Source organism: Fundulus heteroclitus, chromosome 2 (assembly GCF_011125445.2).
Source record: "Fundulus heteroclitus isolate FHET01 chromosome 2, MU-UCD_Fhet_4.1, whole genome shotgun sequence".
NCBI classification, from domain to species: domain Eukaryota; kingdom Metazoa; phylum Chordata; class Actinopteri; order Cyprinodontiformes; family Fundulidae; genus Fundulus; species Fundulus heteroclitus.
Genome location: NC_046362.1, coordinates 14,406,054 through 14,427,073, shown reverse-complemented (window position 1 = coordinate 14,427,073; position 21,020 = coordinate 14,406,054). Strand labels below are relative to the sequence as shown.

At 40.2% G+C, this 21,020-nt stretch overlaps 1 protein-coding gene across 4 annotated transcripts in view; it reads left to right on the top strand.

Annotated features, from left to right (window-relative positions):
• Window positions 1-21,020, top strand: part of ano3 (anoctamin 3) — a 66,833-nt gene that overhangs the window by 40,433 nt on the left and 5,380 nt on the right. For 3 of the 4 annotated variants that reach the window (XM_036148679.1, XM_021307420.2, XM_012880297.3), the window contains 21 exons: window positions 45-200; window positions 329-429; window positions 512-556; window positions 4,379-4,513; window positions 5,118-5,224; window positions 7,201-7,256; window positions 7,463-7,584; window positions 11,440-11,574; window positions 11,686-11,782; window positions 13,753-13,813; window positions 16,081-16,163; window positions 16,267-16,407; window positions 16,751-16,915; window positions 17,056-17,092; window positions 17,206-17,317; window positions 17,558-17,615; window positions 17,905-18,002; window positions 18,230-18,402; window positions 18,923-19,075; window positions 20,141-20,291; window positions 20,389-20,578. In XM_036148679.1, the coding sequence (XP_036004572.1) occupies window positions 45-200; window positions 329-429; window positions 512-556; window positions 4,379-4,513; window positions 5,118-5,224; window positions 7,201-7,256; window positions 7,463-7,584; window positions 11,440-11,574; window positions 11,686-11,782; window positions 13,753-13,813; window positions 16,081-16,163; window positions 16,267-16,407; window positions 16,751-16,915; window positions 17,056-17,092; window positions 17,206-17,317; window positions 17,558-17,615; window positions 17,905-18,002; window positions 18,230-18,402; window positions 18,923-19,075; window positions 20,141-20,291; window positions 20,389-20,578 (2,376 nt within the window). The remainder of the gene's footprint in view (window positions 1-44; window positions 201-328; window positions 430-511; window positions 557-4,378; window positions 4,514-5,117; window positions 5,225-7,200; window positions 7,257-7,462; window positions 7,585-11,439; window positions 11,575-11,685; window positions 11,783-13,752; window positions 13,814-16,080; window positions 16,164-16,266; window positions 16,408-16,750; window positions 16,916-17,055; window positions 17,093-17,205; window positions 17,318-17,557; window positions 17,616-17,904; window positions 18,003-18,229; window positions 18,403-18,922; window positions 19,076-20,140; window positions 20,292-20,388; window positions 20,579-21,020) is intronic. The other variant, XM_036148676.1, reaches the window with a different exon arrangement.

Below are 21,020 nucleotides of genomic sequence, written 5' to 3'. Positions count from 1 at the left end.
GACCCGTTACTCCACAAGTCTTATGGGATGCAACTCCTCCACAGGGAAAAAAGCAGTCGGACTCATCTGGGCTGTTTTTCCGAGATGGAAAAAAGAGAATCGATTACATCTTGGTCTATAAGAAGTCCAGCCCGCAGGTGGAGAAAAGGTGCACGTTTGAGAAGAATTTACGAGCCGAGGGCCTCATGCTGGAGAAGGAGGTGAACGTTCTGGCTTGGTCTTAAAAGACCTTTAACTCTTCCCTCTCCTGGTCATTAAAACCGTAATTCTTCCATTTTCAAACTTCTGAGTGGTAAAACTTTGATGTTCTTTCATTTGTCTTTGACAGCCCTCTCTGACGAACAACGACATCATGTTTGTGAAGGTCCATGCCACCTGGGACACGCTCTGCAAGTATGCAGAGCAGATGAACATTCGTATGCCTTTCAGGTAACAATACAGGGAGAGAGGTCTGCAGACGCTTTTAAAGCAGCTGCTAACGTTATATTACATGTTTGTCTGTTTGTTTTAGAAAAAAATGCTACTTCACCGACTGGAAGAGCAGAACCCTGGGCAGGTGAGATTTACCTTGTTTTTTTTTAAGGAGGTTTAAAGATTTAGTTACACAAGATGATGGGGATTTTAGCATTATCTTGAGATTTAATACACTGCTGGAAAATCTGGAAAGGTCTGGAATATTTGGTTTTCCAAGAATGGGTAAGAATGGAAAACAGAAAACTGAGTATCAAGTAAAGTCTGTGTTTATGAACTTTGTCTTATTTCAATGAAAACATACAATGCTACATTTCTGGGAAATTTTAGATGATTACTCTATTGGGTTTGGTTCTGCTTTGAATTTCTGTCATATTTGAGAGATTTTTGTACGTTTTTCTTTTCTGTTGCCAAACCTGCCTTTAAATGTTTAAATCAGTCCAGATGTTCCCATATTAAATATTTTAACTAAGCTAAGTTTGTTCAGATGTCAAAATATAGTTACCTAGTATATATAGTTACTTAAATATAGTTACCTTTAACATTTTGCTTAGTGAGAAGCCAGCTTCAGCCCGGGGTTCTGTCATTATTTAAGGAAAGAAATAGATAACAATACTCAGCAAACTCAATATTTTATACTTAAATGTCTATTATGTGATGAAAAGATGCTGAAAAACTCATAAACAATGAGTATGGAAAGCATGGACTCATGAAATGGAAGCATCCTAAGAACCCTGTATCTCCGTTGCAATCAGATTCAGAGGTTCACAATAACTCTAATTTCCCTATACAACTGAATCAACCAATAAAAGTCGAGCTTTCACAAAGCATTTTTCTACAGATTTGTAAATTTGACAAATGGAAAATCAGTCTCCGTTTCCTGAACAAACAAGCAGTAATCATAGAGGTTAATTGGGAATAAAAAGACAATAGAAAGAAAGCCAATAAATCTGGAAGTGTGCAGCTTTAACTTTGAAATTCTTTTAAAATGACCTGCATTCTACAGCTGATGAAGCAAATGTGTTAAATTGTAATGATCTTCTCTATGGAAGCACATGAAGCTTCATGTTAGCGGTCCCATGGCTCACCTACTTCTGGCTTCTCTTTTTAATAACATACTTTCCAGTGAAGAGAAATGGAGCCGCAGAAGCTCATTTGCATACTATTTTTAGATAGATGCACTTCGCTTTGATCCCATCCTCAAACTCAGTGCCGAAATTTAAATTTCATTTGTTTCGTCTCACTGAGATGCAGACAGAAACAGTCTGCCAAGCCGTTAAAGTGAATGTATAGCAGCGTCTTTCGTCTGAAAATGAAAACAAAGAAATACACTGTGAAGATTCTGCTCTATAACATTATTGTACATTTTAAATCAGGGTGTCTGCAACCTTCACTAGCCAACGAGACGTTTTGCCTTCAGTCCAGCTAAAGAAAATGTGTTAAGAGCTGCAAATGTTACTTTCACTTTTAAAGACCCAACATGTTATTCCTACTTTTAGGTTTTAATAAAAGGAAAACTTAAACTTTTGCAAAAAGAAAACTACATTTTCTTGTATAGTATGTTGATATTTGTGGGAATAATGTGAAATTTGCATATAGTTTATGTGAAAAGTAGATCTAAAAAAATATTACAATCTCATGGAAACAGACACAAACGGAGCGACTCTTTCATAAGAGCGTGTTTGTGGTTCCTTCTAAAAGCAGCAAAGCCGTTTTGGTGAAGGTTGGAAAGATTGTAGCTGTGGTCAAATGTATTTACAAAGAATTGTCTCAAATTATGGCAAGATATGTTAAAATGAGGCATCATCTCTCCAAATTATCAGCATGCAGCATTCGCAGTTTTTTGTTTTTGTTTTTTTGTTTTGTTTTTAGTAAAAGCCATAGTTTCAGTATATTATGCGATCCTTATTTCCTGCATTTGAGGAATACTTGGCTGCAGTGTGCCGACCAGGATGGTGTTTATTGCCAGATACAGAATCCTGCCAACTGTGATTAAATTAGGCTGTGATTTGGTTACCTGCTGGCAGGGAGAAGAGTTAAATGTCAGCTATGATTGGATGCTGCTGGAATAAGAGCTGGCTTTGTTTCATGCTTCGTCTTTGGCAGTTCATCACTTGATTAGTCTGCAGTCGGTTCATTAAATCAAATGCATGAACTAATGTGTTTCTTCTACCTACCTGTCTTTGTTTAAGCAGAGTAACATGGATCTGTGAGACAGTTTTTTTTGTGTGTAAATGTTCATTTTAGTTAAATTTCAACACTGGTTAAGTCTTGTGAAAGGCATTTCATACTAGAACAATGCTGCTTTTAAATGGAGACAAAGTTGTAAAAGTCCACAAAGAAGGATAAACACCATAAAGGAAAATAAGGACATATTTCAATGTGCCAGACGGGGGATCTGAAAATTCTGCCAGACGAGAACATTTGACAGATTTATTTTAAAGAATAAACTCCGGGGAGACAGGAAACCTCAGGAGGCAGAGGGAGGAAACAGGTTAGTGGCTGCAGAAGAGTTGAAGATGGTAAAAAGACTCAAATCCAGGATGAAGGAAAACTAGACAGGGTTTTTACTTTCTGAAGCCGGATATATCCACCTCTGTTAAAATAGAGCAGGGAAATTGGGGGGGGCACAGATCTTATCACATATTTGCTAAATTATCTTTGTTCATCTGTATATCCTCACATTTTATGGATCTGTGGTGAAACCTGTTTAAACCCTCGTTAAAATGTACATTTTCAGTAAATTAGAATATTATTAAAGAGCTCATTTGTTTCAATAACTCAGTTCAGTAACCATTATTGTTACAGTTATATTAATAAGGGTCGTCCAAACTTTTTGCTATGTGGGTGGAAAATGGTCAAGTCAAAAGTACTCACCGGCCGCACAAAGTGTTTGTTTTTTTTAAACTAATAACACCAAAAACTGTTTTGTGTTACCAGCTTTGAAATATATGAGACAGAATATCTTTGGAAGCACTGTTTTTCATTTTGCCACAAACCACGTAGGGAACAGAGCAGACGTGTGGAAGAAGGTGGTGAGATTATACGAAAATAAAACCTTTTGGCTTACATGCAAAACACAATGTGTTGTGGAAAACAACTTCCATGGTGGATTTTACCTATTATCAGTACCCCCAAAATAAGAAAATGAAGTAAATACAATCTCAGTTGAACTGTTTGATGTATTATTTAATTTCCAGTGTGCGAAGAGTAGTTTCCAAGTAGAGCACAAACATCATCGTTTAGGACGTTTCCTATTCTTAAGCATACAGTTATTAGTCCCAGATTGCTAACTCTCACTCTCACTCTTTCTTATAAAATACAATAAATAAAAGTTGTGCCTATCTGTTGTGCTTATTGTTTGCATGCTTTTCAATCTGCAACTAGAGGTGTATAAGGCAGCTCATCCTACACAAACAGGCCAAACCAGGTTACACTTTGTTACCCCTACACTGAAACGATAATTGTAACCCCCCTCCCACCCACCTGTACTCCAGCTTTGTTTCATGTAGACAGCTGTAACTGTTCCCATATTAAGAAACTATACCTAGACGCTGAATAAAGAAGACGCTTTGTCTGTAGAGTATAGGCATAAATCAGTTCTCATTTTCTGATTTCTGGATCATAGTTTGTGACGCTGAAAAGAAAAAAAAAATACGGTTAATCCTGCAAACTGTATTTATCCCGGCTCACATGTTCCTGTAGAAACGTGCGTACAGTAAATAAATAAATATCAGCAGGACATGTGCTTTAAAACATGTTGCCTGCGGCGGGGCGGGGGCGGGCGGGGGGGCATCAAGGTTGTGCGCTGAACAAGGTTAACCGGCATCCATCATCTCATGCCCAAGTCAACAATCTGCTTGATAATCTGCCCCATTAATCCTGTTTTCTCTGTGCGCCTGTGCAGCAGGTTTCATCTGAGGTGTCAGCAGATAAAAAGCTGGCTCCCTCGAAATCCCATGAAGCTGGACAAAGAGGCGCTGCCCGACCTGGAGGAGACTGACTGCTACACGGCTCCCTTCAGCAGGGCGCGCATGCACCAGTAAGAGCGCTCCGCATGCCCTGATTAACACCTCACAAGCACAATCACAGCCTCCTATAGTGTCAGTACAGGCATAAGTAATGATAGAGGTATGAATATGACCCATCACATCCTCCCCTCCCCAGATCTCCTCCTGTTGGATTTAGAAGGCTGGAGATAAAAGCTGCGCTTGTATTTTTTATAAGTTTCAGCCAGCAACTCTGAAACCAGAGCAAGATCAGTTCGTCATGAATAAGGCATCAGAGAACAGCAGCAGCCGTCCATTAAATAATTTCTTCCTCGTTTGTTTGTGGTATTCTATGGCGAAAGCCTCTTTCCCATGAAAGCCAGGACAAGTTCTGTGATCTCGTTTCTCAGGAAAGCATTTCCATCTTTCCACTCTTCCTCCTATGTCTGCCTGTGTTTTTTTTGCTGAGTGGAGTATTGATTCAATAATGAGCGCAAACTTGACATCATGAATTGTGTCTAAATTAAACTAAACCACCACCACCCCCCCCACCCCCCACCCCGTCACAATGGCCCCATCTCGCATTACGGGCTTTGAAGGGACAATGTCCCGCTGCACGATGAGTAACTAAAGGAGTGTGACGCTGTCTCTTCTCAGTTTCATTGTCAACAACAGAGAGACGTTCTTCTCGAATTCCACCCGCAGCAGAATAGTCCATCACGTCCTGCAGCGCACCAAGTACGAAGACGGAAAATCCAAGATGGGTAAACACATATTTCACCCTTACACGGTTCCACACATCATCAACCACAGTCCCATCAGTGAAGGACTTTATATGCAACAGTCTATATGTATGGAAAGCATTTAGTCTTTTATTTTTTTCAAAAGCAAATATGTGTAAAATAGGACTCTTTAGGTCTTAAAACATGCACTTTAAAGACCTCTCTTTTTGAATTTGGCTTTAGGGGTTTTTGTAGAATTGTGAAATAAATCACACCCACTGTTTTGCTTTTAGAGGATGAAACTAATGTCTTGCGAAAGTATTCACACCCCTTGATATTTTTTTTCACATTTTGTCACGTTACAACCAAAATATATGATTCATTTATGGGTAACAAATAATAAACCAACACAAAATATTACATGGTTTTTAAGTGGAGGCTAAAGGAGACATGGTTTTTAAAATTCTATACAAATAAAATTTTAAAAACTGTTTGTATTCAGCTGCCCTGAATCAACTTTTAAGAAGCTTGTTTAGCTAAATATGACTAAAATCTCAGAATAAATTTTTTTGCCCATTTGTCTTTGGAAATTAGCTCAAACTCTGAAAATTTGGGTGATGGGCCTCTTTTTGCCACACATTGGATTTAGTTCTGGACTTTCATTGGGCCATTGCAACACATGCATATACTCTTCATCCAGGATTACCTTGTATTCAGCTCCATCTTGCCCATAACTCAACCGATTTTCCTTTCATCACAGGAGACAAAACATTTTAGATTTTAGCAAAATTGCTCATGCTTTCTCTCACCCCTACATGGATTGTGACTTTTATGTCTTTCTGTCGCAACTTGCTTACTTTTTTCCCACTCTTACTAAGAGGCCAGATTTGTGGAGTGCACGTCTAATAGTCATTTCAACAGACCTCATCTTCTCGGCTTAGGTAGAAGACCATGTCTTGTCATGTTTGTACTGCAGTTGTGCAATATCCAATTCGATTTAGCTTGTTGAATTGTACATTTCTCCGTCAGATGCTCAAAGCTTGGGATACTGTTTTATCACCTCACCCTGTTTTAGACTTGTCCACATCTTTAAACCCTGACCTGTCTGCTGTGTTCCTCGGCCTTCATGAACATGTCTGGTCACCTCTGCGGCCTTCACAGAACAGCTAGATTTATACAGAGATTAAATTAATAAGATGCATTCTGAATACACTGGTTGCACTGCATTTTATTTTTGCCGTGTCAGAATAAAGGAGAATGATTTTTAATCTTACAACAGTTTGAGAAGCAAACATCCCCCATCTTCCACTTCACTAGTATGCATTACTTTGTACTGGTTTGTGGCTTGAAAATTAAATGAAATACACTAGAAGTTTGTTGTTGTAACGTGACAACTGGTCAAAAGTTCAGGGGGGTTGATTATATTTCTGCAAGCTCCTGGGATCATCCAGTTTATCACAAATCTGCACCCGCTTTTGTTTCCAGATTGTTTCTCTGCTCCCACTTGCCTGGCTTCTGCCAACATGATTTGCTGATTAAATTTTGGCTTTGTAGCGCTGGAACGGATTTAGAGTTAATATGTTAATACTTGTGATGACTTTATTTTCGCGCAAAAACAACATAACATTAACTTGGCTCCAAGAGCGGGAAATCCTTTTTTACCTTCCCCCTGTCCTCCTCTGGCTCTCACAATCAGCTTTTTTGTGAAAGAGCACCAAAAGAAACTGCTCTCTTGTCCTCAAGTCAGAACCTTTTTCACTCGGTAGAGAAACTGCAGGCAGTGCCGTGAATTTAGTGAGACTTTACAGCGAGATTTTGCAAGCACTGCGGTAAACCTAGGCGTGAGAAGTGCTGCAATCATAAAGCGTCACTTTAAACTAGCTCTAATTTGGATTTTCACTTCTATAATTTGGTAAATTGTTATAGCTGTCTGGCCTTTTCCTATTAATGACTGGTGCTGAATTTTTAATGTGGTGTTATTCTGGGTGTTTGAGACCATTTGCTTTACTTTACTGCAGGCATCAACCGCTTGCTGGGCAACAGCACATACGAGGCGGCATTTCCCCCGCACGAGGTGGGCTGATCTTAATTTGAAATTAAAATTTTATGGATTCAAGAATCAGGAAGAAATACAAGTGGACCTTTTTTTTCCCACATAGGCAAATGTAAAATATATAAAACAAATAAACGATCAAAAACTGAGCAGGAGAAAAAAAAATACTAATTATTATTTGTAAAATGAGACAGTGGAAGATTTTCAAACTATTTCTGTCTCTCCAGGGCGGTTACAAGAGCAGACATCCAATTAAAACGCACGGCGCCCAGAACCACAGGCATCTTCTGTATGAGCGCTGGGCCCGCTGGGGGATCTGGTACAAATACCAGCCTCTGGACCTCATCAGGTAATCACCTTTGAAGCACAGCGTCATGAGATATTTTTGGACCCCTGTTTTTTTTTGTTTTTTTTTCTGAATTTTGTGGTCTTGGTTTCCTTTGAGCATGCAGCGTAAAAGCTGAGTTGTTTAAATGCGACACAAAGTAATCCTAGCAGTTCATTTTGCTGAAGACATAACATCCCAGCTGGGCTCTGTTCTGTTTTGTTATGTAACTTTCCTCTGCTTCACATTTATGAACCTTTAAGCTGTTCACTTTTATTGGCTGAGACTTCTGTTGTGTTTGACTTATATTTCACACCCTTAAAGGAATTAGACTCACAGGGGAAGTAGTTTAAGATTTGTGAGAAAAAGTTGTTTTCTCTTTATTGACAATGGGTGCAGAATTCCTACGTTTCTTATGTGTTAATTAATTCCTGAAACATTGTAAGCTTGTGCACTTTATACAACAAAGAGATAACAGGAAGTGTTAAGTGATGTGAACAAGACTGTTTTTTTGCTTCTCATTCATTATTTTTCATTATATCTTTATGGGATTCTGAATTACAGGCATGTGAGATATGTTACTCGCTTTTCTTCAGACTTTGAATGTAAATAAATTAACATACAACACTTGTTGGCATGTATGGTAGCGATGCAGAAAAAGCCTTAAAGGTACATAGCGCAAGTATTTATTTCCCATAGATGCCCTTATAATTGTTCAACGTATAAAATGAGTTATTCTCTATTTAGTGTTGTTGCCTCTATAGACTGGGCAGTCCGTTCATGAGAGAGCAATCTGGGCCGACTTCTCTGGGCGTGCACATGGGTGTGATGCGTTGCACGGTCTCATTTATCCGGCTACTTTGCTGAGTCTCTGCCGTAATCAATGCATTAACTAGAGAACATGGGCTAACGTCAATATTTATAGCTTTCTTACCTCAGACATCACACGTCTAAACAAAATACCGTGTGGTCGCAGATGCTTTTCCCCCCATTATATCATGGGATTATTTTTTCCTCATATTAGTGATTCGAATTTTCTACATTTCTCTCTCCAAGATTATGTTACTGCAGAAAAATATTAGTTAAATTAAAGTCTTTTTACACATCTTTTCCAAGAGTAGCCATAAAAGCAGAGGCACTGTATTATTAGAAACATAAAAAGTTTAAATATGTTTATTATAAGTTTGTGCATGTAAGTACACAAACAGTACAGAATAATAAGTAAATATGTATTTGATTGCTGTAAAGTTTTTCCTTATTATGGTTTTAATAACACAACAAAGAATAAACATGTTCTGTTGCAAAATAACAATTAAAAGGAATTTATTTTAATTGAGATATATAAAAACATATAATAAGACCAAATTATAAACCTCTCCTGTTTAGATGGTCAGTTGATGGCAAAGTTTGATTTGCTGTAAAAGACTCAGGAACAATCCGCAATAAATTTACTTTTAATCATCTAATAGAAAAGAAATGTTGTGAGGAACTTCCATAATGGTGATTTATGCTTAAGCCATTCCTCCTTATGTCACAAAAAATTCACAATCAAACATTTGGAAACTTGCCAGTACAGCAAATAGTTGAGTTTTGCACAGACTGTGATGTTTTCTCTCTGAGATTCATTCTTCGCCGGTGAATTGCTCCAATGTTTTATTCACCGCTTTCTTTAACAGGGAATAGTTTTCACACTAATTTTGCACCATGTTTTCTCCTATCCTCGCTTCCTAAGTGCTGACAACATATTCTGCCTCCATTTATCTTTCAGCAGAACTTGTTTTCAAAATGCATTGAGCTTGTTAAGTTTTAACTTTCAGCCGTTTTTATGCTGAGGATGCAGAAAGGTTTTCACTTCAGTGCACCAACGCTGCAGCAATCCCTCACAATTTTACTTTATTTTTTTTAATTATTTTGAATTTGTTTATTCTCTATTTTATGTCTGGGTGATGGATCAACTAGAAACTTTCAAATTCCTTCATACTTTAACTTAACCTTCTTCCACTGGCAACAATCTTTCTACAGTACTTGCTTGCTGTTCCTGCTTTTTCGCATCAGATATTTTACTATCATGTTGTGCCAGCCAAACGCTTAGAGCAATGTTTCCTAAACCTGTCAGCTTCTGACCTCAAAATACCAGCGGAAGAAACTTGAGACCCTACAGCCAATTTAGTTGAAAGCATCACTGGAAACCAGGTACTGCAGGATAAATGCGGTCATTTCAAATTTATAGTAGTAAAATGTCTCGCCTATGTTAATGGAATGAGATTTCACTAAAAGCAAATGGTTTGTTGGATATTAGTTGAAAATTGCCACCTCACTTCTCTTCACATCTCCACGGGTTAGAAGGAACATGTACGCTTCAGACATAGGACCCTCAGCTCAAACGGCACATTCAAGTATCAGAGCCCCGGTTTCTTTATTCCAGAAGGATCAGTTCTCTGAATAATGCAAAAGGAGAAAGGTTAAGATTAACACTCTTCCATAATAGGTCAAAAATAATAGCAACAAAATAAGTACACAATGTGTGTAATACTGAGAATCATTTCACCCCCAGTGCTGGACCACAGCTAAGCCATCTTTAGGAGAGCTGGCAGAGAGTGTGGCACAGAACATCAGATACCACCTCTTTTTCTGCTCTAAGCTTCATCCTGTCAGGATGTTCCCCTTTGTGTTTGTCAGCCATACCTATACGTAACCCAGACACAGCTTAACATCTGCTTTTCAACTGGTTTCCTCAAAGGAAGTGGACTGCAGCTCTGGGCATACAGAGCAAAAACAGAAACTCGTTCCAAACGAGGCAACAGCAATCCTTTCTACATCCTAAAGAAATACAGAATATATAATTGTGTCTCTTCACATAAGTACATAGTAGAGGCTAACCTTATCAATATTTATCTATAATACAAGAGACCATAAAAAATGTAAAATTATTAAAAAGTGAATGATGATTTAAATAAAAAACAAAGAATTGTTGCACTTTTTTCTGCAGGGACCCATTTAAATTCAAAGAAAGCAGCAAAAGTCTTCACTGTAAAAGCATAGTTATGGTATAAATGTTACAACAGATTTATTAAGGTAGTTGCCAATAGTTAAAACAATATTTTGATTCTTGCCATGTCTGTGATGACCTTACAGCAAACCCTGGCTTAGAGCACATCATGGCTGATGATTTAATGGTTAAGAAAAAACTGTCTATCCATGAATGAAGCTTCACAGTTTGTATTACCTGACACTTTCTGTTATTTTTATGCACTGCCGTACAATTTGTTGCACTGGATCTTATTTAGGGATAACAGAGTAAAGGGAGTTCAACGCAAATGGATGCCACACTTTTAAGATTTCTATTTGCACAAAATGAATCTCTTTCCACTTTGCAATTATTCAAAACTTTCTGTTGGCCTAACACATAACACGCCAATAAAAGCACAGTAAAGTCTTTGATTGTAATGTGGAAAGGTCCATGGGATATACGCTACATGATTACTGCTGCCAGGCCCCAAATATAATCAGATTAGTATTTTTTATTGCTTATCTTTATAAGAACTTTTACCCTGCATACAAAAACACACATTGAACACTGACCTCTAACAGCTACTGGCTCCTGAGATAATCTGCTCTTTCGGGGTCATCTGGGAGACACGCGACGTCCCAACGGAAAATGTGGCCGCTGTGGTTTGAGGAATAAGACACGGCCATCGATTTGTTTCGCATCACAGTGACCTTTCAGTCGACAGCCTCCTTAACTCCTTAAGCTGCCACCCCAGAGCTAACTGACTACTCCCACAAGGCGACTCTGGAAGTACACTGCCAAGTTCAATTAACGCTCAGCGTAGATTATTACTAAATTTTAATCACTGTCTGCCTTTGTGTTGCTCCTAGGCGGTACTTTGGAGAGAAAATCGGCCTTTATTTCGCGTGGTTGGGCTGGTACACTGGCATGTTAATCCCTGCAGCCCTCGTCGGTGTTTTTGTCTTCCTGTATGGGTTCTTCACGATGGACTCAAGTCAAGTGAGGTCAGTTCACACACCAAGCTTAAAATGTCATGAAAATGCCCTTTACCTTATTTGTTAAACTCCAGAAATGTGTAATTCTTGGTTAAACGTCCAAACTGACTGTCCCATCAGTAAGGAGATCTGTGAAGCCAACACAACCGTCATGTGTCCCATGTGTGAGGAAACCTGCAAGCCATGGACGCTGAGTGACAGCTGCATCTTCGCAAAGGCGAGTATTTATTTCGACTTCACCTGATCACATCATGTCACACTTCCTCACTTGGGTTTCTCCTGTTACAGGCTCAAATAAGCCACAAAACATCCCAGAGTCATAGGAATCTGGCATATATCATCATTAAAATAGATTTGAATTTCAAATTTTCATTTAATTTTTTGGGGGGGAGGAGGGTGTGTCACAATTAGGGAATTATATTCAAATGATACATATTAAAAAAAATGTTTCATCAATTTACTTTTCAGACAGGGAGAGAAAGTTTTTTTTTTTTATCTTTTTTAATTCACTGTAAATAAATGCAGTAAATGCAGAAACAAAGCTGACCGCCCATGAGTAGGTCCTCTGGTACCCACTCTTGACATTCACACGGCCTCATCAGTGCACAACCGATCATATTATACCTCCAAAACCTCAGAAAAGTAAAATTTGTTGTCATGGTCCCTGTAAAGTATGAATGTGAGAGGAATAGTGCGCTCAGGTCATGTACGAAGGCCTTTAGTCCTCGACGCGGCTGACCCAAGCTCGACTCCAGCCTGTCTTCCCCCTCTCTCAGTCCCCCTTTCCTGTCAACATATTTTCAATAACAAAAGGGCCAGTAGTCCCACAACCCCCCCCCCCCCCCAAAAAAAACTGCAAAAGACATGAAGTATTGCATTAAAAGTGTACAGGAGCCCAGATCCCAGGTAGGTTGGTTGTAAAGCATGGAAGGCACCACATTCCCAATTGGTGAGTACGGTGATGGAATATGCTGGTGAAGATTCTCAGTCATCCAGGTCATGGTCATTCCAAAAAAAGTAAAAAATGTAAAAAACAAAGCAACTGGACTTGTTTTCCGTAGTTGAAGACGTTTTCTTCCTCTCCAGGAAGCTTTGTCAATTCAAAAATGTCTGGAGTAATGTGGAGTAACAAGCTTTATACTACTGCCTAACAAAGGCCTTGTAATGTCTTAGATAACATGCAAATAATTATTATAATAACAACCCTAACGACTCCCCGTTACAGAGGAGTGGACCAGTTTCGGTTCAATCTGCTGGCTTAATGGCTTTAACAACCGCCCATTACTAAGGGATGGTCCTGTTTCTGTTGAATTTGCATGTTAAATTGAGAAAGCTTCCTGGAGAGGAAGCAAAACGTCTTCAACTACGGAAAACAAGTCCAGTTGCTTTGTTTTTTTTACTTTTTTTGGAATACGGTGATGAAAGTTTTACTTCCAAATCCTTTTATTTTTTTAATATGATTGTCCTATTGTCGGTGATGGGTAACCATTGGGTTGTTCAGCGGGCAGAAAGACTCAGGAATAGCTCAGCAGGCTTAAAATGAAACAACCCAGGGCCCTGAACAGTCTACGGAGATTGTGGAAGGATAAATGCTCAAGCGTCCCTCTCTCCATGCTCAAACCTTGTGAAATATTAAAGGCGTAGGCTAAGTGCTCTCATGTTGGCAAAGGGCTGTCGTACAAAGTATTGATGATGGCTCTAACAATAACTCTGCAACCAGTTTTGTAAACGTGGGATTTTTTTCCCCCTCCCCACAATGAAGTAAAATCCCACTCCAATGAAAGATGTTTCTTAAAACATTCACATATGCTATACGTATATTTAGCAGAGTGCCAGTGAACGCGGCTGCTAATGTTGACCCGACAAGCCTCACGCTTGAGCCGTGAATTCCCTTCAGGTCCGCTTTAAGTGTTTTCACTTCCTCCGCGCCGACCTAAACTAATCAGCTTATGGCTGCCGCTTCATGAATGCTCTACAGATGGGAAATGCTGCCCAATCTGCTTATCTGACTCCATGACGAACAAATAATTGTTTTCAACCAAGGTTTCGCTAAACCCGAGGGTCAGGAAGTCTTTGAAGTGCAGCTCATCAGACGGTTAAAAGTAAAGCTGCCCAAACCAACACTGTCCAAAAGTAACAAGTCTCTCTCTCTCTCTCTCTCTCTCTCTCGGGTGTTTGTATTTGCAGGTAACCCGTCTGTTCGACAACGGCGGCACTGTGTTCTTTGCCATCTTCATGGCAATTTGGGGTAGGTTTGTTGTTCTACGCCGGCTGCTTCTCTTGTGTTTGTGCCGCGCTCGGATTTCAGCTTTCCTCTCAAACACATTATGTTTTTTTTCAGCTGGGAATTTCAGCACAGTAAACACTCAGTGGTGGAAATACAGAAGTGCTTCCCTCTGTAATGTGTTTGCTGGAAGATAAATCATGGCCAGCTCTCCCTGAGTGACTATATGCGTGCTGTCTTGATGTAATTAGTCGGATAGTTGGCCTTATCCTCAGAGGGAGGTTATAGTTTGGCTCGGCAGGGGTTTTCTAAACTGCACGGCGATGCCGGTCCGCTGCGGCTGCTTCCCCACAGCTGCATCCTCTTTATTACCCAATCTGCAGCGTTTCATCGTTCTACCAACATTGTAAATCTCTTCACCTGTGCCAGTGGGAACAACCTGCATTCTTTGTTCTGCTCGTTGGACTAAATGGAAGAGAGGAAGGTTCATCTCTGAATCCTACTCAAAGCCTCTCTGCCATGTGGAGCAAAGTAGCAGGGCTGAATAAATGCACTTCAGGTCTGCTATGCGCATTTGTGAGATCAACATGAAAAAAGGTGGTGCAGGCTTCTAAAAAAAAAAAGCTGCTTATCTGTTTCTAAAAACAAAACTCTGTGATGCTGCAGTATAATAAACCTCCACACCTTTATTTTAACAGCAAAGTTTTGCAGCTTTTCTAGCCCAAAGGAATTCATACATTACATTTATTTTCTTTTAGTAATATTTATCATCACTAAACAGTTTGTTCTCCTCTTTGTTGATCATTTAGTCCAAATACAGACAAAAAATATCAAGCATATATTGTTTTGAATTTTTCATACTTATACATGCATAAACCTTAAAATATTAATGTTGCTTGGCTCGTTAAGTGTAGAAAAAAAATGAGAAGGTGAAGAATAATGTAATTGTTCACAGAACTTATGATTAGTTTCTTTTCATTTTAATACCAAATATATCAAGTCTGTGATGAGCTCACGCAGAACAGATGAGCTACCGTACTTGCTGGAAAAAAAAAAAACTAAAGTCTGCATGCTGCCCATGTGGTAAACTATTCTTTAATAACTATCAGTTCTGTGTATCTCTACCCCTGACTTCCATAAATATCATATTGTTATGTTTCTACTGACTTCCACATGTATGCAAATGCAGTGGCTACGTATGACAGAAAAACTAAAACTGCACATTACTAAAAACACCCCATTCCCACGGTGTAACAGGGTGGCTCCAGCATCATGCTGTGGGGATGCTTTTCTTCAGCAGGCAGAGGGAACCTGCTCAGGGTTTATGGGAGATAGGTGGAACCGATTACGGGTCAATCGTCGGGGGGAAAAAAACCTGCTAGAGGCTACTAAAGTCTCTGGTAATACAGCGACAGCTACACTGGAAGATTTAGATCAGGGGTCTGAAATGCCTTTCCTCAGTGGCCAATCATCTGCAAAATCTTGGTCCTTGATCTTGAGTCAAATGGCTGGGTGACATGCCCAACATGAAACAAACTGAGCGTTGATAATGGCCTAATCAGTTGATCTAGGCGTGTTGAAACTGACATACTGAACGTTGCAGAAGTCCAACCGCTGGAGTCTGGCGTTGTAGGCCTCTTACCGACCTAAATCCAGTTTGGAAACTCTGGCAAGACTTGAAAATCGAGTTAGAGGACCTGTTTCCTCCGCTTTAGAGGATGCCACTTTACTTTTTTACAATGACAAATCCTGGCGAAGTGAGAGTAGTAAGAAAACTTTAAGGAAGTCACTGCATATGGATATGTGCATATGATTATGATTTTTTTTCTTTTCGCAGTGTGTGTGTGTGCCACCCACTCTTTCTGAAAGCCTTTTTTATGGTGACAAAGCAGCAGACGTAAACCGCCCTGACAGTCACAGGCCATTGTTTTCTTCTGCGCGCACAACTGAGACCAACACAAAGGAAAAGAAAGCCTCCAGTCTGAAGGCTTTACGCTAGAAAATAACTGAACGCTTAGGCTGAACACTGTGCGAGTAAAACCTTCATACTGCTGACATTTTTCTTAACGTCTGCACAGAGGCGCTGCAGCGCTAGACTGATGGCTGTAATCTGTTTCCATAATGGGCCTTGCACATCTCTGCAGCCTGCGCTTCACTCAGGATGTCTGACCATGATGGGCTGTTTGCTTCTGCATTGTGTCCTCAGCCATTTCTCATTTGCACACACTCCTGATGTCTGCTTCATATCGGAGTAGATCAATAGCACGATAAATTCCCGATTGCCTCTGCAGCGACCGTATTCCTGGAGTTCTGGAAGAGGAGGAGGGCAGAACTGACGTACGACTGGGATCTCATCGACTGGGAAGAAGAGGAGGTACCTCGGAAACAGACCTAGTTTTATTTTTAATCAGCCTGCCTCAAACATGTTGTCTAGTTTGGTGTAACTCGAGTTCATGACGCGCTGTTTTGTTCCTCAGGAGGAGCTGAGGCCTCAGTTTGAAGCCAAATACTCCAGAGTGGAGAGGGTTAACCCCATCTCTGGAAAACCCGAGCCCTTCCAGCCCTTCTCAGACAAACTCAGTCGGCTCATGGTGTCTGTGTCTGGAATATTCTTCATGGTAAGCCCCTTGGTCTCTGTGTAATCGGCCTGTTTGGCATCTGGGTTCACCTTGGCTGGCATTAGCAGCAGCAGTGGTGTAATGTCGCCCCCTGCTGGACAAACAATATGATTGAAGCAAATAAGCGTAGGGATTTTTGTCTTACGTTATTATAATATATTATTTTCATTATTATAGAGAACATTAATAAAAATGGCAATTGTATTTGTAATGATAATTGTTACTATTCCCCCTCCTATGTAATATTATATAAATATTAGTTTATTTATCTCTGTTGCCCAGTAGTCGTCGTCTCCTCAGCCGTAGCTAAAGTTCTGTCGTCTCCCCCGTCCTATCTGCTCAGATTTCCCTCGTTCTGACCGCCGTGTTTGCCGTCGTGGTTTTCCGTCTCATTGCGATGGAGAAGTTCGCCTCCTTCAACTGGGACTTTGTCCAGAAGAACTGGCAGTTCGCCACGTCTGGCACCGGCGTCTGCATCAACTTCATGATAATCATGTCTCTTAATGTGGTGGGTGTCTGGACAAGCGGCGTCTGTTTTAACGCTCTGTCCAACAAACTGTTTCCTGATGACGTGCAGACAGTTTCTTGTGCAAGAATATTTGTCAGCCTTCTTTGTGCCGTTGTTCCTCATTAGTCTCATTTTGTCAGGTTTATGAAAAGGTGGCCTACCTGTTGACTAATTTAGGTGAGTCTTTTTACACTCATATCTTCAAAATGCTTTTATTTTTATGTATGGCTGCAGAGTTTTTCCCCCCTCTTACCCCTTTACACCTCTGGACCCCTGATCCTCTTGTCTAGAGCACCCACGCACGGAGTCTGAGTGGGAGAACAGCTTTGCTCTGAAGATGTTTCTCTTCCAGTTTGTGAATTTAAACAGCTCCACGTTTTACATCGCTTTCTTCCTCGGAAGGTAAGTGCCGTGAGCTTTGCACACTATCAACGCGTCCCGCCATTTTCACACTGGCTGTATAGTTCAGACATCATGTTTCATCTCTTCCTAAGCTCCATCCTGTCCAAAAAAGAGGGAACAAACTGTTGTTCTTCTGACATAATTGTTACCCTTAAGCATCATTGTATTGCCGCCGTGAATTTATTAGCATTTCCCTGATTGAACTCAACAGCCTAATTATGCTTTCCTCATTATCCTCAGGTTTGCCGGCAGGCCTGGAAGCTACAATAAGCTGTTTAATCGATGGAGGCTGGAGGAGGTGAGTGCGATTGTGATTATTTCAGAAAAGCCTGAGTTGGTTGTCACTCTCTCTGTTGGGATATATTTAGAAATCTCAAGGGATTCATCTTTCTAATGATCCATGTTTCTGTGGGAAACCATTCATCCTGCCCCTCAATAACTCGGATTTTCAATCATCAGAAAGGGAAAGGGGGGGGGGGGACAACGAGAGCGAGTGTGTCAAAAGATGCGTTAATAACTTTGAATCATAAGAAGTGAAAAATGGACGCCGCAGCTGTTTATCATTGCAATGTCGTTTCCTTCTTAAGTGTCACCCCAGTGGCTGTTTGATTGATCTGTGTCTGCAAATGGGAGTCATCATGATCTTCAAACAAATCTGGAACAACTTCATGGAGCTCGGATATCCGTATGTCATGCACCGTTACAGCTCCGCACATTGTTCGCCATGAAAACACACTGATGCTTAATGATTTCAGTTCACTGCTCCGTTTAACTCCTTTATTAGTTTTTTTGCCTTTCAACTCTAACATTTGTGTGTGTGTGTGTGTGTGTGGGGGGGGGGAGCAAACATCAAGTCTGTCCTTTAAAGCCTGCCCTGCATTTGTTAGAAATAATTGCTTCCTGCGTCCTCAGCTTGCTGCAGAACTGGTGGTCTCGCAGGAAGATGAAGAAAGGAGGAGGAGGAGGAGGAGGAGGAGGAGGAGGCCAGAATGTGGAGAACAAAGCCAAGCTGCCACAGTGGGACAAAGACTGGAACCTGCAGCCGATGAATGCACACGGACTGGTGGATGAATATCTGGAAATGGGTAAAATTTATTAAGCCCAAAGAGAACAGAAAAGTTGGATTTATTTATGTGTTTTTGCGTTCCTTTATCTTTGCTTTGCCACAAATTGAGTTTGACATTTTAGCCATATTATTCAATCAGAAATTGTAATTGTTTCTGACTGAATATCTACAGACAAATGAACATTTGTCCAACAATCCCAAAAAAGTAGCACTTTCTCTGCTATGTTTGGTTTTTAGTACGCTTAGAAATCTGAACATTAAACTCAAGCTGTAATTTCCAAACTCACCGTGATCTGAAGCGGGTCCCATGCCAAACGCGGAGCGTGGAAACCGCTGTTTCTATCGTCTTTCCGGCCAAAATAAATTGGTTACAATACAACACGTTGTAAAACGTCCAGATAATGAAACACAAACCTCTGCAGAAGCAATTTAAGCTAAATGATTTATGCTCAAACCTCCAGGATGGTATAAAAACTGAAAGCTGAAAATCTAAGCTCTTTTGCTAATATTAAAGTCTGAAAACATCTTTTCTTTTGCAGTTCTCCAGTTTGGCTTCACCACCATTTTTGTAGCCGCTTTCCCTCTGGCTCCCCTCCTTGCTCTGCTTAACAACATCATTGAGATTCGTCTGGATGCCTACAAGTTTGTCACTCAGTGGAGGAGGCCCATGCCAGCGCGGGCAACAGATATAGGTTGTTTTTTCACTCTGTTACTTTCAAACTCTGAGCTATTTCGAGATCAGAGATGCAGCGTCCCCTTTTCTCACCTCCTGATTTTTTTTTTACATCCTTTATCGCTGCCCTTAATTCCTGTCCTCTAAACTTTACTCCCTTTTACCTCTGATGCAAATAGACCAACTAGGATAACTTTTTGCCCTTATTTTGTAAATGAAGTGCATGAAATGGTCCTCACCCTCTCTTAACATCTCCAAACTACTGTATTAATTTTACAGTGCCTTGTTGCACAAAGTGTTATACCCAGTGACAGCCATGAGGCATGTATTGCCTTAGGAGGGCTGAATACAAATTGAACGATTTACATTTCAGATTTCAATTGGTAACAAATCTTGAAAATCAGCTATTTTCCTTCTTCTTTAACATACATTAAAATGTATGTATAAATAAATGTGAACAAATATTTGCAAACCACCTGCTTCTCAGACCTCCATTCATTGAGCTCTGAGCCTGAAAGAAACGCCTGCGTCACGGACAAGAGGACGGATGAGTCTTAGCAGAAACAGTCCAGCCTATGGAGATGGACACGGATCTCTACATCCTGTCCCTCTGTGCAGCCATATGCTATACCCCCCCCCCCCCATAAGATCACAAACACCAAATTTCCTTTGCTCCACTGAGCCCTTCATGTTGCAGATTCATCTGCTAATAAAAAGCAAAGTTCTCCCTGAGACCTTTAGAAGAGCTGAGGTTTTTTTATGCTTAACCTGACATTTAATAATAGCTCAAAGCCTAATTTAATACAGACATGCATTGTGTCTCTAGTGTTTTCAGTAAATATTAGATAACGCAGCGATTTTTTTGTGCAGAAAAAAGGGATGAAGTGTGTGCCTACAGCTCAGTGGGAGACCATATTAACAGAAAAAGAGACAAAGCAGCACATTGAAAGATTCGGCCGTGTTTTCCGAAAACATAACTGAAAACATATTATTTCCTCCCCCTTATTAAGTCTTGTGGGTTTTTCTGACCTTTGCCGCCTCTCTTTATGATGAATACACAATTGAAAATGTTTGTTTTCCACAGGTATCTGGCATGGGATTCTGGAAGGTATCGGCGTTCTGGCAGTCATCACCAATGCCTTCGTCATCGCAATAACCTCGGACTACATCCCCCGCTTTGTTTACGCCTTCAAGTACGGCCCCTGTGTGGACAAGGGGCCCCACCATTCAGATGAGTAAGCGTTAAACAAAAGTGTTCGCAGCTTGAATATAGCCTGGGGTGCCAAAAAGGTGTTGTGGTCTGATGGTCTCTCTTCTCTGCAATCCTCTCAGGTGCCTGCAAGGCTACATGAACAGCAGCCTGTCTTTTTTTGACATGTCGGAGCTGACTAACGACAGCCAGTCCAGATACTGCAGGTACAGAGACTACAGAGCGCCGCCTTGGAGCTCAGTGCCCTACGAGTTCACCCTGCAGTTCTGGCATGTGTTGGCTGCCAGGCTGGCATTCATCATCGTCTTTGAGGTCTGTCCCTACGCTCTTGTATGATATATATATATATATATATATATATATATATATATATATATATATATATATATATATATATATATATATATAAATGATGTTACTGAAATAAAAATGTCAGAGAGTCACTTTCGGTTACTTCAAGCTTTGATTAAATGATATTCCTGATGCAGGTGATCATATGTCTAATACTTATAGGTTATTCCTGTGTTTGCTACAAGAGGTTTATATTTATGGCGTCTTGCAAAAACTATTTTACCCCTTGCTTGAACTTCAGCACATTTAGTCACGTTGCAACAACAACCATCAGTGTGGTGTTCTGTGATAGACCAAAACAAATTAGAGCCTGAGTCTGAAGTGCAAAGGAAATTCTAAATTGCTTTGTTTTTATTTTTTCGGAAAATCAAAAAAAATTAGAAAGCGTGGCCTGTATTTGCCT